Here is a 14,754-nt window from a genome sequence, read left to right as displayed (position 1 = left end):
AGGGAAGCCCTTGGTGACGTCAGTCCTCGATTCCGTTGGTAACCCGGAACCGAGGGACGGGGGAGGGGCTGGCACGGGCGGGCAAACCAGATTCGTTGACAACTCAGGTAAAAAAGGACTTCCTGCTTTTGAAAAAAAAGTGGAAAAAACAAAAGCTATGAAATAGTCTTGTTGACGGATTAAGAATGATATCTGAGCCGATGGAGGCACACATATCTTAGGTGGAAAGCAATATGAAGTTGTCAATTCCAAAATTAGTTTACATATATAGTGCATTTTGATTAGAATCCCAATGAGGTTGGGGCTGATTAAATCATCTTTAAGTCATATAAAATAACTGAAAATAGTGGGGAAACTTGTAAACGAGATTGAGGCTTAGCTTCCCTTTCCAGATAATACACAGTATAAAAGACAGTAATGAAACAATGTGTTGTTGTAGGAAAAACAGAGTAGTGCAACAGAAGAGAGTCTGGAAATTGATTCCCTACAATACCTGCCAAAAAGGTGGTATTTCAATTCAGTAAGGAAAAGACTTAGTTAGTAAATGGTATAGAGTCCTAAATCTAAACAATAAAACAGACACGATACAATTTAGGAGATTATCAGGGTCATCTAGGGGTAGAGACTTTATGAAGACAGGAAACTCAAAATATAAAGAAAAAATATATTTGATTACCAAAGAAACCTATGATAGAAGTCAACAGACAATAATACATTAGGAAAATATACTTGCCATACATATGATAAAGAGCTAATATCTATAATATGCAAAGAAGTCTTGAAAACTAATTAGAAAAAAGACAAAAACGAGAAAATGAGCAAACACTGAATAGGCAAGTCTCAGAAGAGCAAATCCAAACAGCCAAAAAAACATGAAAGGTACTAACAGCCCAAGCAGGGGGGTGCAAATTAAGGTGATACTAAGAAATCTTTAAATAACAATCAAATAGAAAAAAAAAAAGGTGCTAACACCTACTATGAATTCTTTTTTGGAAAGCATTCTGTTACCTGCTAAAATTGTACCCCTTGCAGGAAAAATTTTAAAAATCTTTCAATGTAGCAGTCCAAGTCCTGGGAATCTGCCCCAAAGCAAGGCATGTGATTATATAATGTAATGAGTTCAAAGTCTTATACTGCATTTACTGCAGCCTTGTTTGTAATGGCAAAAACCTGGAAATGAAGTAAATTACCATCAATATGTGAATGGCTGAATAAACTAGATCACCCATAACTGGGATTCGTAGGCAGCCTTGGAAAGCAGTTAATCCACCAGGTTGGTGAACATATTAATGTAACAGGAGGGTGATGCATCCTGACTCCACGGGTCAGGGTGAAGCTCCTGGGCTCAGGACTCTTCCAGACCTTGCCACCCAACACATGTCTTCATCTAGCTGTTCATTTAAAAGTAGCCTTTAAAATAAATTGGTAATCATAAATATTGCACTTTCCTGAGTTCTGTGTGTCATTCTAGCAAATCATTGAACCTGAAGGGGGCTGTGGGAACCCCCGAATTTGTAGCCAAGTTGGACAGAGATGTGGGTAGCCTGGTGACCCGGGACTTGTGATTGAACTCCTTAACTTGTGGGGCCTTCCCCAACTCAGGTAATTCATGTCAGAAGTGAATTGCAGGGGACTTCCCTGGTGGTCCAGTGGTTAAGAATCCGCCTTCCACTGCAGGGGACCTGGGTTCGATCCCTGGTCAGGGAACTAAGATCCCACGTGCAGCAGGACAACTAAGCCCACGCACTGCAACTACTGAGCCCCCAGCCAAAACTAAGACCTGACACAGCCAAAAATAAATAAATAAATTTTTTAAAAAAGAATTGTAGGACAGTTGGTATCAGAGAATTGGTGTCAGAACATAAAGAGTAAGAAGTTTCAGGATTTCCCTGGTGGTCCAGTGGTTAAGACTCTGCCCTTCCACTGCTGGGGACAATGGTTTGATCCCTGGTTGGGGAAGTAAGATCCTGCATGCCGCAGAGTGCAGCCAAAAAAAAAAAAAACAGGTTTTGACCCCTACCTACTAATCCCTGGCGTTTTCTATCTTTTAAATCTAATCTGATAGTTCAGAAACCCCAGGCCCCTGGCAAGATCGGGAGGTAGTATCATGCAGCTAGCTGAGCCTAGAGGGAGCAAATCCATGGCTGTTCACCACAACCAACCCCCCTCCACCCTGCATCCAGCCTTTGGAGAGCCCCATACATGATTCCATTGCCCGAATTAGGAGTAATAATATCTACGATGGAGTGAGCACACATAATGCACCAAGTACTTTGCATAACTTTTTTCCTCTGGAAAACCATGTTTATTTACAACTCCCAGTTAAAGGTAATTTGAACAAGGTGGGGGGATGGGTATTGGAATTTGTGAGTTAGCTACAGATTAGAAATAATAGCAAAGTAGTTATGTACAAATCACATATCTGGTAAAGGACTTTTATCCAGGGTCCCAAAACTCAACAATAATAAACAACTCCTGGGCTTCCCTGGTGGTGCAGTGGTTAAGAATCCGCCTGCCAATGCAGGGGACACAGGTTCAAGCCCTGGTTTGGGAAGATCCCACATGCCACAGAGCAACTAAGCCTGTGTAGCAACAGCTACTGAACCTGTGCGCTAGAGCCCCCGAGCCACAACTACTGAGCCCGGGTGCCATAACTACTGAAAGCCGCACGCCTGGAGCCCGTGCTCTGCAACAAGAGAAGCCACCGCAATGAGAAGCCCACACACGCTGCAACTAGAGAAAGCCAGCACGCAGCAACGAAGACCCGACACAGCCAAAAATAAATAAAATAATTTTTTAAAAAAGGAAAGAAACAACTTGTGTGGTGATGGAGGTGTCAACTAGTTGTAATCATTTCACAGTATATATGTGTATCAAATCATCACACTGTATACCTTAAACTTACATGTTTTATGTCAATTATATCTCAATAAAGCTGGAAAAACCCCTATTTTTTAAAAGCAAAAGATGTTTTTTTAAATTTATTTATTTATTTTTGGCTACATTGGATCTTTGTTGTTGCGCGGCTTTCTCTAGTTGCGTCGGGGCAGGGGGGCTGCGGTGCGCAGGCTTCTCAATCCGGTAACTTCTATTGTTGTGGAGCATGGGATTTAGGCACACGGGCTTCAATAGTTGTGACACGTGGGCTCAGTAGTTGTGGCTCGCGGGCTCTAGAGTACAGGCTCAGTAGTTGTGGCACACGGGCTTAGTTGCTCCGCGGCATGTGGGATCTTCCCGGACCAGGACTTGAACCTGTGTCCCCTGTGTTGGCAGGCGGATTTTAACCACTGTGCCACCAGGGAAGTCCCAAAGCAAAAGATTTGAATCCACACTTTACCAAAGAACTCACTTTATTGTGCTTTGCTTTACTGCACTTTGCAGATTGTGTTTACAAATTGAAGGTTTGTGGCAACAGTGTCAAGCCAGTCTGTTGGTGCCATTTTCCCAACAACATTCGCTCCCTTTGTGTATATCTGTCACATTTTGGCAGTTCTCACAATATTTCAAACTGTCAACCAGCAAAAAGATACAACTCGCTGAAGGATCAGATGATGGTTAGCAATTTTATTTAACAATAAGGTATTTTTAAATTAAGGTGTGTATATTTATTAAAGACATAATGCTATCACACACAATAGACTATGGTATATTGTAAACATAACTTTCATATGCACTGGAAAACCAAAAAATTCACAGGACTCCCTTTATTGTGGTGGCCTGGAACAGAACCTGCAGTGTGTCTGAGGTGTACCTGTAGATGGTAAATAAGCGCAGGAAAAGATGCTCGACATCATTAGTCATGAAGGAAATACAAATTAAAACCACTATGAGATACCACTACATATGTGTTTGAGTGGCTAAAATTAAACAAGACTGACAATACCAAGTGTTAGCAAGGACTTGGAGGAGCTAGAACTCAACTACCCTCCTGGTGGGAATGCAAAATGGTACAACCACTTTGGAACACAGCTTGGTAGTTTCTTAAAAAGTGAGAGCTTCCCTGGTGGTGCAGTGGTTGAGAGTCCGCCTGCCGATACAGGGGACACGGGTTCAGTGCCCCGGTCTGGGAAGATCCCACATGCTGCGGAGCAGCTAGGCCCGTGAGCCATGGCTGCTGAGCCTGTTTGTCCGGAGCCTTGCTCTGCAACGGGAGCGGCCACAGCAGTGAGAGGCCCGTGTACCGCAAAAAAAATATAAAAAAAATTTTTTTAAGTGAAATAAGATTTAAAATAATTTTTTTAAATTAGAATTAAACAAAAGAGAAAAAAAATGAAACAACACCTACCATATGACCCAGCCCTTCCACTAGAAAGCATTTACTCAAGAGAAATGAAAGTATATATCCACACAAAGACACATACATGAATGTTCATAGCAACTTTATTTGTAATAAATAGTCCAAAACAGGAAACAGCCAAACGTGTATCAACAGGCAACTAGCTAAACAAACGGTGGTACATCCATATGATGGAATACTACTTGGCAATAAAAGGAATGACCATTAATACATGCAACAACATGGATGAATCTCAAAATAATGATGCTTAGTGAAAGAAGCCAAATAAGGAGTACGTACAATATGATTCTATTTATATAAATTCTGGAAAATTCAAATTCATCTATAATGACAGAAAACGGATCAATATTATTTCGGGATGGGGAGACAAGGAGGAACAGGAGGCCCTGATTACAAAGAGGAAGAAGCTTTGCAGGTGATGGAAATGTTTCTCTCCATTGCAATAATGGTTTCACTGGTGTGTATGTGTGAAAGTCATCAAATAGTACATTTTTGATATATGCAGTTCATTGTGTGCCAATTATACCTCAGTAAAGCTGTTCTAAACGAAGCAACAGAAGAAAGCAGCTACAGGGGGACCTGCCCATAGTTCGTCACTGGAACATTGATTTCATTATCTCCACTTGATTTTATCATCTGGGAAAGGATTATGTTGCCTTTTTGATTTTGTTTTTTAAGCCATTACAGAGTTTTTTTAAGTGGTTCCTTTAAAATACCTAAACTTATGTTTTCTTACTTTTTTTTTTTGGCTGTGTGGCGTGGCATGGGGGATCTTAGTTCCCAGATCAGGGAGCGAACCAGTGCCCCCTGCAGTGGAAGCACAGAGTCCTATCCACTGAACCACCAGGGAATTCCCTCACATAGTATTTGATACATACAAAAGGGTGTGTGGAACCTTATGTGCATTAGGAACTGAGCTATAAATCGAATACTCATGAACCCACCACCCAGCCTGAGAAGCAAGATATTACCAACACCTTTGCAAATTCCTGGGATCCTTCCTTACCCCATTCCCACTCCCCTCACAGGGGCCATCATGTGAATTTTGTGCTTTTTCTTCCCCTGATCTCCTGTTTTATCACACGTGCTTAAGTCACCAAACAATAGATGGTTTAGTTTTGCTTATTTTTGCTATCACACTGAGTGTCATTTTATGCAATCTGCTGTTTTCGCTCAGCATCACATCTCTATGATTCAGCTGTCATTGCATTACGCATACTACAATACTTCCAATCCTCCCTATACCCTGCAGGTAGACTTAGGACATGGTCTACCTGGGGAAAACACAGCTCAGCAAACTCACCCAGTCCAACTCTAGGGCCTCCTCTTCACAATATCACGCTCATTCCTTTGAGGGCCTTCTGTGCACCAGGCAGTGACCAGGCACTGGACATACCACTGTGAGCACGGCCGATGCCCTGCTGTCTTGAAGCACACCTTCTGGTTGTCACCTCTCACCTTGACCCTCCCTTGACTCGGCTATGGGCCAGCTACCCGAACATCCTGGGGTGCCCTAGCTTCTTCCACTTACCCACGGGATGGCTTAGAGGCTGATCTGACCCATCCCAGAGGCTTCTGCCCAGGGAGGGCAGTGTGACAGTAGTTGTCACAAGGACAAAGACAGCCAGCTCTGACCCAGCAAGGCCACTTCCGGGAATTAATCCTACGGGACACTGGAATACCTACACAGTGGCACTGGCATAAGAGTATTTACTGCTGCATCATTTGTAATAGCAAACTAGTAGAAACAACTGAAATCTCCATCAATAGGGATCTAACTACAGTTAATTCACATTAGTTATGGGAAACCCATACAGTGAATACCACTAGCTATAAAAGAACAAAGTGGGAGGCACTGATCATGGAAAGCTCTCAAGGACAGATTTTTTTTTTTTTTTTGGCCACTCACTCAGCTTGCGGGATCTTAGTATCCCAAGTAGGGATCGAAGCCGGGCCCTCGGCAGTGAAAGCACGGAGCCCTAACCCCTGGACCGCCGGGGAATTCCCTCCAGGACAGAGCTTAAAGGGCAAGATTAGAACAGTGTGTGGAATATATTACCGTGTATGTAAGAAACAGGGAAGACTAAAGCATACCATTACTTCTTAAATATGCATAAGTACTTCCAGAAGGTTTATAAGTAACTGGGACCTTGTGAATAGGAGACTTCTCATTGTACTTACTATTTTTTTAAAAATTGTGTACCTACGGCCAAGGGCTACCTATTAAAGAACATACAGATAAAATAACAATTTTGGTCTTTCAGTGCATATTCCCTGGCTTCTTGGCCTTTCTTTGGCTGGTGGCCAGACTCTGCTGGTAGCAACTATTTTATCAGGGGCCCCTGCTTTTCCCAGGCACCCCTGCTTTGGCACGTTACATTCTGACACCCCCCAACCCTCCTTTAGAGTGCTGGGGCAACCTGCCACAAGGTGGCACTGTCTGCTTCCTGCTGCTCTGTGGGCTGAAAGTCCTCTCCAGGTACCTGGGGTCAAGGGTCAGGGGTCTCTGTCCACGGAGCAGCCTGGGCAGTGCCTGGGGCCACAGGGGGCTCCCTGGTCTGGGGTTGTGGAGCCCGCTAAGAGGGAAATGTAGGAGAATGACGATGCAAAGCACAAGGCCAGCAACAGGTGGACGAATGTGCCCTTGAGATGCAGGCTCCAGCAAGGACAGCTCCCCTCACTGCGGGCTGGTCCACATCTTGGTAGGGACCCCTCTGGGAGCCCAGGGATGGGCACTGAAGAGACCCTCTGGGAATTCTTGTTAAATGGACACAGGCTAATCTTCCCAGAGTCTAGCTTGGTGAGCACACCCATGTTCAGTAATCCTGGCCTGACAGAGCAACTGATATCCAGGCAGCAGGTGGGAGGCCAGGAGGCAGCCCCAGGCCTGGGTGGGGGATACAGGTCAGGGCAGGCTGTCTCCAAAGGCTGCAGCCTCCCTGGCGCTGGGTGGAGCAGCCCTTGGCGAGCCTCTCCTGGGCCCTTCCATAGGCTACCTGGTGAGATCTCATATGGGACAGGGGTGCTCGGACGAGTCCCTTGTTTAGTGCCTCCCCCCGCCCTATCTGCATGACTCCTTGGCCACAAAAGAGACCTCACACTGCAAGGCTGAGGGCTTATCCTGAGCAAGGGAGCCCAGGAAGACACAGAGACCCTGAGATGCCACGGAGGGCCATGGCCTCCCCCTCACCTCTGCCTGGCTCCCCATGAGAGAGCCACCAGAACACTGGTGGCCTCCCTTCCATGTTATATCCACAGCACCTGGTGCCACAGAAAGAAAGAAAGGTGTGCTGGAGGGAGAGGTAGAGGGAGATGAGGCAGGTGGGCTCAGCTCCCCCCAAACCAGAGGGACCAGTGGAATAAAATCAAACCAGCTTTAATACCAATATAGTCTCTCTTTTAAATACCATGTTCCCCAGGACAGAGCACAGGGGCAGGCTCTTGGCAGGAAGAGTGGAAAGGAAATGTGGAACCGAATGGAATGGATAGCCCCGGGCCCGCCCCCAACCAGCCCAGGGCCCCTGCCAGGGGGCACTGGGGACTGGCTGCCCGCCGGGGAGGGGGAGGTGACAGCAGCTTCCTCTGGTCCAGTTATTGCAGAGGTGTGGGGTAGGCACCCTTACCCTCCCCAGCCCCCAAACTCTTCTCAGGATTTCTGCCCTTCAGACCAGCAGAGCCGAGGCCTGGGCTCCTCTGATCTGGGAGGGGCCCCTCTGCCTAAAAGAACTGCCGCTAAGGCCTGGGGTGGGCGGGGGATGCCCCGGGCCAGGCCAGCCCACTGGCTCAGTAACTGCTCTGATGGCCCGTGAGAATGTAGAGGTTGCTGTGAGCCCCCGGCTTGTCGGTGGGAATGCTCTCAAGGATGATGTCTCTGGAGGGGAGAGAACCCGAGGTGAGCAAGGTGGGAAGACACTTGGGCAGCTCCACCTGGCCTGGAGAGCGTCTGAAGGGGAGGCCGGGGCACTGTGTCCTACCTGTGGGCCCCAAGCACTCGGAAGATCCTTGTCTCGTCTGTGATCTCCTGGGTCACCTGGGAAGAAAAGGGGGACTGAGGCTGCCCCAGAGGGTCCTCTCCTAAAAGGTGGGGACAACCGGGTGGGGAGCCACCAGGTTCCTGAGTCTCACTCACCTCATTAGTGTCCAGGCTGCGGCCTTGCATCCCATGGCTCCAGAAGGCCAGCACACTGTCCTGCAGGCACACTAGGAGGGGCCAGGCGGCCGTCAGCCCTGCACCTGCCCTGGGGACACTGGCTCCCCCAGCTACACCCTGGGCCCAGGTCTGGGCCACAGAGGTCCTCACGGACTGGGCCGCAGGTGACCAACATGGCTCTCGAGAGGGGCTGGGGGACCTGCCTCCTTGTCCTGCTGCCAGCCCCAGGCCCCGGGGCCACATCTTGTGCTCCAGGCCAGGGATACTCCCACCCCCACCTCTGTCTGCTCACTTACCCACAGTCTCAATGGGGAAGTCAAAGGTCAGCACAGGCGCCAGTGTCACCGTGGGCTCGCCCAGCAGGTTGACGATCCTCACGCAGCCTGCACAGGGGGCGGGCTGGTGGGCGGGGCGGGGCGGGGTGGCCCCCTTCTGGGGAGACAGACCCACCCGGCCTCCCTCACCACCCCCTTCTAGCCCCCAGCCCTGATACCAGGAACACTCACGGTCAAAGCAGACTAGGACTGTGTCCCTGTCCACCTGGATCACCTGCTGGGCTGAGCCCGGAAGCCCCTCTGCAGGCAGAGAAGGGAGACACAGCCTGGCTGAGCCACCAGCCCCGCTCTGGCCCCAAGAGGAAGAGCTGGGGGTGTGCATCAGCCGGCTTTCCCCACAAGTGCATTACGCAATAGCTGGGTGGGGTCACGATGCCCAGTCTCACTGCACAGCAGGGGAACTGACGCTTGGCAGCAAAGTGACCCATCACAAGGGGCAGGGCTGAGGCCCAGGGAGGCCTTGGAGGGCAGAGGCTCTGGAGTCAGGAGAGCCAGGCTTCATGACCCAGTCACCATGTGACCTCGAATCTCTGGGCCTCAGCTTCTTCATCTGTAACCCAGGCACGACGATGCCTACCTTGCAGGGCCATCGTGAGGATCAAGAGTAAAATCCCACGAGACCCCTGGCTGGGGGTCTGGGCTACCGCAAGGACTTGGTCCAGGGCACCTTCCCCCTTCTTTACCCACTGCCACTCACTCTGCTCCCCTGAGCTGTCCCAACACCCAGTGTCCTTCCTTGCTCAGAATGGAGGCCTCTGTCCCTGCAGCCCCTGCAGGGTTGGTCAGGTTTTCTTAGCTGCTGAGCTGAAGAGAAGCTTGGAGCTTCGGGTCCTCAAGGTCTCCGTGGAGCCATCAGCTGTGAGGAACTTCCCCCTCTCCCTTCCCTCCCCCTCCCCTCCCCTCTCCCTCTCCCTCTCTCTCTCTCTATCACACGCACACGCACACACACACTCACAGACAGCAGCCTGGCCCTCCAGCTCACCGGGTGGGAAGAGGATGTCCGGAGTCAGGCCAGCCTCCAGCGGCAGGACATGGAACAGGACGCGGCAGCCGGGCCCCTCAGGGCCCTCAGCCCCCACGCACACCTGCGGTAGCTCCTTCCCATCCAGCACCAGCGGCTCCAGCATCCTTGCTGGGCTGGGCAAGGGGCTGGAGAAGTTCTGGGGGCAGCAGGGGCGCTCAGGTCTAAATTTCTCCTCCCAGAAACCCTGCCACCCGCCCGGGGGTCCCCCCACCGGCACCGCACCTTTAGCAGCAGGAATTTCTGCAGCGGCTCATACCACTGCAGCAGGAGCAGACTGGCGGGCAGCGCGGCCAGCAGGAAGGTGCTGTCTGTGTGCGGGTTCCGCACTGCGAGAGAGGGGGTGGTGGGGCAGGGGCTGTGCCCACCCGCGCCCACCCGGCCCCGCCCACCACACCCAGCTCTTACCCACGCGACACTGCAGGCAGCCTTTGGTGTCAGGAATCTTGGTGGACAGGGCAAAGCGCCTGTGGGGTGGCAACCAGGGCAGGCGTCACGGGTGCCACCCTGGGCAAGGCCCCCTGCAGAGCCCTAAGGGGAGGGTACTAACACCTTCCCCGCCTCACAGGTGGCAGAGGCTCAGAGAGGTCAAGCCCCTGGCCCGAGTATCCGAGGAGCCACGAAGCTGTGAATCGCGCAGGATGTGACGCAGTGCTTGTGGCTCCAGCACCCGCTATACAGCCTGGAGCGTGTACGTCCAGTCCAGGGGTTTGGATCACAGAGTTACCTCTCACCGTGCGACTTGGGGCAAGGCACTGAACCTCTCCGGGCCTCAACTGCTTCACCTGCAGCCTGGGGATAACCGTGGTACCCCCCTCACAGGGTCGCAGTGAGGCCTAAATGAGTGAACTCAGGGGAGGAGGTGCAGCAGAGCCTGCCACATCAGGTGCCCTCACAAAAAGGCTAACTTTTCTCATCCCGTTATTATTACTTTCCCACCTATTTTCAGTCATGGAAAATACTTTTAAGGCAAAGGCAGGGTGTAAATAAAGAAATAACTGAAAAAAACGAGGGTGTGGGAGGACGGCAAGCTAATGCAGCCTCCAGCTCCTCCGGCGGCCAGAGCACTCAGGGCCAGTCCCCACCTGACACACTGCAAGTCACAGATGAGCAAGCCGGGCCGAGAACATGACGACTCCCAAGAAAACGGCAAACGCCCTGCCCTCTCCTGCTTCAGGGCAGGCTATGCCGTGGGGGGACCGGTGGATGCCGAGGGAGAAGTGGGGTCCCTCCTTTGGTTACTGGCTGTCCCCCAAACCCTCAGGGGACCTTCCAAACCTGCTTCTTCCTTTGGGGAACAGGGCTACACGTCAGCAGCCCTGCCACCTCCTCCCACTGACCCAGCCCTGTCTGCACCCTCTGCTGGGATGTGGGCCCCGCCAAGGAAGCCAGCACCTCTGTCTCCGCCTCTGTCCTCACTCTTCTCTCTCCCTTGTTCCTTCCACTCTCTTCCCCAGCTGGCCTTCAGATGGGACACAGGCGGACATTTTTTGTTTTTTTTTCCCAACAATTCGAGATCTCTGCTGTGATACCGTGATTTCCCAAACACACACCCAAAGCTGCCTGTGACTTGGGCCTGTAATGGGCCTGTTTCCTGCAGGTCCTGGGCCAAAGCAGAGGTCGGCTTCGGACTGAGGTCAGGAAGCCCCAAGGCCACGGGGCTCCCGATGTGCTCCTCAAGCGAGCCCGCTGAATCATGGCCCTGGGCCCTCATCTCCCCTCGGCCCAGGCTCCCCTGCCCTCCTCACCGGCTTCCATCCCCCACCGGGTCATGACGATGTCTAAGCCCCCAGCCCGCCTCCCCCCTCAGAACTCAGCGCCATCCCCCACCCCCCAGCCCCCGCCAAGGGCCGAGGCCCCCACTTGCACATTTCAAACTCCACGTGACAACACTGAATTCTGCTCCACCCATAGCTGACGACAGCTCCATCCTTCCCATCGCCTAGGCCAAAAGCTTGGAGTCATCCTCGACTCCCCTTTCTCTTCCATCCACCAACTGTCCGGAAATCCTGTTGGTCCAGTGTTCAAAATAAAACTGGACTCCGACCGCTTTTCTCTACCTTCACGGCCTCCCCGGCCCAAGCCACCATCGTGTCCCACCTGATGGTGCCACAGCCTCCTGATGGGTCTCCGCATCCGCCTGCGTCCCCTCCAGTCTCCTCCCAGCTCAGCAGCCAGAGTGACCCGTGAAAACCTCAGTCACGCCACTCCTCTGCTGTGGCCCTCAGGCTGCTCTGAGTCAGGGGCAAAGCCCTCACTGTGGCTACAGAGCCCTCGGAGGCCAGCTCCCTCTCACTCCATCCATCTGGACTCACTGGCCTCCTTGCTGCTCCTCATACAGGCAGGACGGCTCCAGCCCCCCAGATACCCTCAGGACTTGCTCCATCAACCCCTCCGAGTCTTTGCTCAAAAAGCACCTTCTCAGCGAGGTCTTTCCTGATGACCACCCTGCTCTTCTCCACGGGGCACTTTCCCCTCTGTGTCACCACCGCACAGACTCCTTCTCATGTCCGCTGTTGTCTGTCTCAACAGGAGAGTCTCGGGAATATAAGGGTCTCCAGTTCCCAAGTGTATCTCACGCCCAGGACACTGCCTGGCGCATACTAGGTGCTGAATGGCTGAATGAGGGACTCTACTGCCCTGTAAACGCACCACACAGTCTGCTCTCTGGGGGTCTCCCAGTCCCTCCCTTTCCCTCCAGCTCACTCTGATCAGTCCCCAAATCCTGTCAATCCCACTTCCTAAATATTGCTCGAGTCCATCTAGTTCTCACTGCCCTACACTGCCTTGGGTCACTACACCGGCCTCCTTTCCAGGCCCTCTCGCCAGCCTCCCCCTCCATTCCTCCTTCCCACTGTCACCAGAGCGGCCAGCAGATGTTCCTGTTTCCATCTGCCCAGACAAGCCCCTCTCTCCTTCCCCCAGCTCCAAGAGAGGGCACGGGACGCAGGCCTGAGCCCTGGCTCCTCATGCCCTTCCACAGTGACTAGCCCAGGGGTGGGCATGGACCTAAGCTAGGCCAGTGAGAACTGGCCCTGGACTTCTGTGGGAATTACTTGGAAACAGAGGTTCCAGTTCCATTGGGTTGTTAGCTAGTGGAATGCTGGCCTGGACCTGCAGGCAGCCATCACTGGACAAGAAAGCCTGCGTGAGAATGAAGGTGACAAGAGGAAAACAGAGCCAGGAGATGCAGGAAGATGCCTGAGGATGCCATTTAAGCCTGGATCCAGCTGGACATGCAGCTGAGCCTACTCCTACACGAGCCGTTGTGCTTAAGCCGGTGAGTTGAATCACCTGCAACGGGAAAAATCCTGATTGACGTACAGAGGGATCCTTCTAAGATGCTCCGGGTCCGCTACCAGTCAGACAAAGCCCAGATCTTGGGCCTGGAGTCAACGGCAGGGCTCTGCCACCTGTGCAGCTTCCTCTTGGGCTGCTCCCCCTCCTCGCTCGGGCCAAACACCTTTTAACTCCCCCGATCGCCTAGAAGAATTCACACTTGTTCCTCTCACTGCTAGAAGGCTGTTCCCTAACTCATCTGCCTGGAAGACCCCCAACGCTCTGTCAACGCCGCGAGCTCGCCTGGCCTCTCTGAGGCCTCCCCACCCCTTCCAGCTCTCGCCCTGGCGCACCTCAGTCCCAGGAGCTGACGGTCAAGAACTCATTTGATTTGCCATCCCTAAGCCCAGCCCAAGACCTGCCGCCTAGTAGGTACTCAGGAAACATTTGCCCCACAGCCTACCCGCCGCAGCTCCCAGAGCTTGCCAGGTACATTCACATGCCCTGTCTCCTTCCCTCCCGACAGGTCTGGGCGCAGGGGGCAGGGGAGGCTACCAACTACATTGACCTATGAGGAAACCGGGCCTCAGAGAGGCCAAGTGACGTGTCTAAGATCCCAACAGTCTCAGTACCAGGAAAGGCTGCATTCCAGCCCTGGCTCTGTCCCTTTGCCTCTCCCTCCTCCCTCATCCCCGCAGGGCCAGGCTCCCCAGGGTCCCTGACCTGGGGATGATGCGCTGAGTGAGGCGATTGGTGGGGATGGAGAGGGGGACCTGTTGCTGTAGCCGCCGCTGCTCAAACAAGCCTGGGAGGTCGTGGGCCCAGATGTGCGTGGATTTCCCTGCGGTGGGATGGGACGGAGGGGAGAGGGGCTCAGAGAGTGTTGGTGGGTGGGGCGCTGGCCCTGCCCCCGCCTGCCCCAACTGTACCTGAGAGTGACAGCAGCACATTGTTCACGCAGTAAAGCCAGGCGCAGCGGTGCGAGATCAGCTGGAGGCCACAGAGCCATAGACGGACAGGGGTCAGCACCCCAGACGCCCAAGGCCCTCGGCCCTCCCCCGCCAGCCGGGCCTCACCTTCTCCAGCGTATCCTCATGCAGTTCATGCAGGTTGAGGGTGTAGATGCCTTCCTCGGCCCCCACCACCAGGAACTGGTCTGCAGGTTTGGGTATGGAGTCAGAGGTCAGCCACGTCCCCCGGCCCAAGCTGGGGATTCCCAGGCTCCTGCTTCCTCCCTGCCCCTGGCCTACCCCGGGTGACAGGGTGAATCCAGGTGACAGCAGCGTGGATCCGCAGGGGGCAGCCATTGAAGACCTTGGAGAAGCAGGCACCCATCTGGAGAGGAGGCAAGAGGCTGATGAGGAAGCACCAGGTCGGGGGGATGGGGCGGGGGGAGCCACAGGCGGTGAGGCAGAAGGCGGTGGGGAGGCGGAGCCATGCGCAAACGCTTACGTGCACCTTGGGGGTCGGGGGGAGCCCACGGCAGGATGACCTCTGGGAGGGAAGAAAGGAGTCAGGGCCACACCCCCAGCCCCCCATCTCCCCGACCCCCCCCACGGCACCGCCTCACTTCATGATCTTGCCGGTGCTTCATGGTGGCCCAGGCAGTGGAGAGCAGCGGGGGGCTGTCAGGGCATGGGAGAGGTGCAGGTGCGGTTCCTGCAGGCACAGA

The 14,754-nt window shown here is 52.9% G+C and overlaps 1 protein-coding gene across 1 annotated transcript in view; it reads right to left on the bottom strand.

Moving 5' to 3' along the window:
- Nucleotides 1–4,372: 4,372 nt before the first annotated feature.
- MAP4K2 (mitogen-activated protein kinase kinase kinase kinase 2) overlaps nt 4,373–14,754 on the bottom strand; it is a 16,123-nt gene continuing 5,741 nt past the window's right edge. The window contains exons 21-34 of the mRNA XM_024748514.1: nt 14,653–14,741; nt 14,535–14,576; nt 14,333–14,417; nt 14,159–14,238; nt 14,012–14,072; nt 13,806–13,923; nt 10,212–10,270; nt 10,029–10,132; nt 9,765–9,942; nt 8,954–9,022; nt 8,744–8,830; nt 8,427–8,497; nt 8,272–8,327; nt 4,373–8,168 (exon numbers count right to left, since the gene is read on the bottom strand). Coding sequence (XP_024604282.1) covers nt 8,081–8,168; nt 8,272–8,327; nt 8,427–8,497; nt 8,744–8,830; nt 8,954–9,022; nt 9,765–9,942; nt 10,029–10,132; nt 10,212–10,270; nt 13,806–13,923; nt 14,012–14,072; nt 14,159–14,238; nt 14,333–14,417; nt 14,535–14,576; nt 14,653–14,741 — 1,187 coding nt within the window. The 3' untranslated portion in view covers nt 4,373–8,080. The remainder of the gene's footprint in view (nt 8,169–8,271; nt 8,328–8,426; nt 8,498–8,743; nt 8,831–8,953; nt 9,023–9,764; nt 9,943–10,028; nt 10,133–10,211; nt 10,271–13,805; nt 13,924–14,011; nt 14,073–14,158; nt 14,239–14,332; nt 14,418–14,534; nt 14,577–14,652; nt 14,742–14,754) is intronic.

This window comes from Neophocaena asiaeorientalis, unplaced genomic scaffold (assembly GCF_003031525.2).
Source record: "Neophocaena asiaeorientalis asiaeorientalis breed wild unplaced genomic scaffold, Neophocaena_asiaeorientalis_V1.1 scaffold43, whole genome shotgun sequence".
NCBI lineage: Eukaryota > Metazoa > Chordata > Mammalia > Artiodactyla > Phocoenidae > Neophocaena > Neophocaena asiaeorientalis.
Note: the sequence above shows the minus strand (reverse complement) of the source record. Positions and strands in the feature narration are given on the sequence as shown.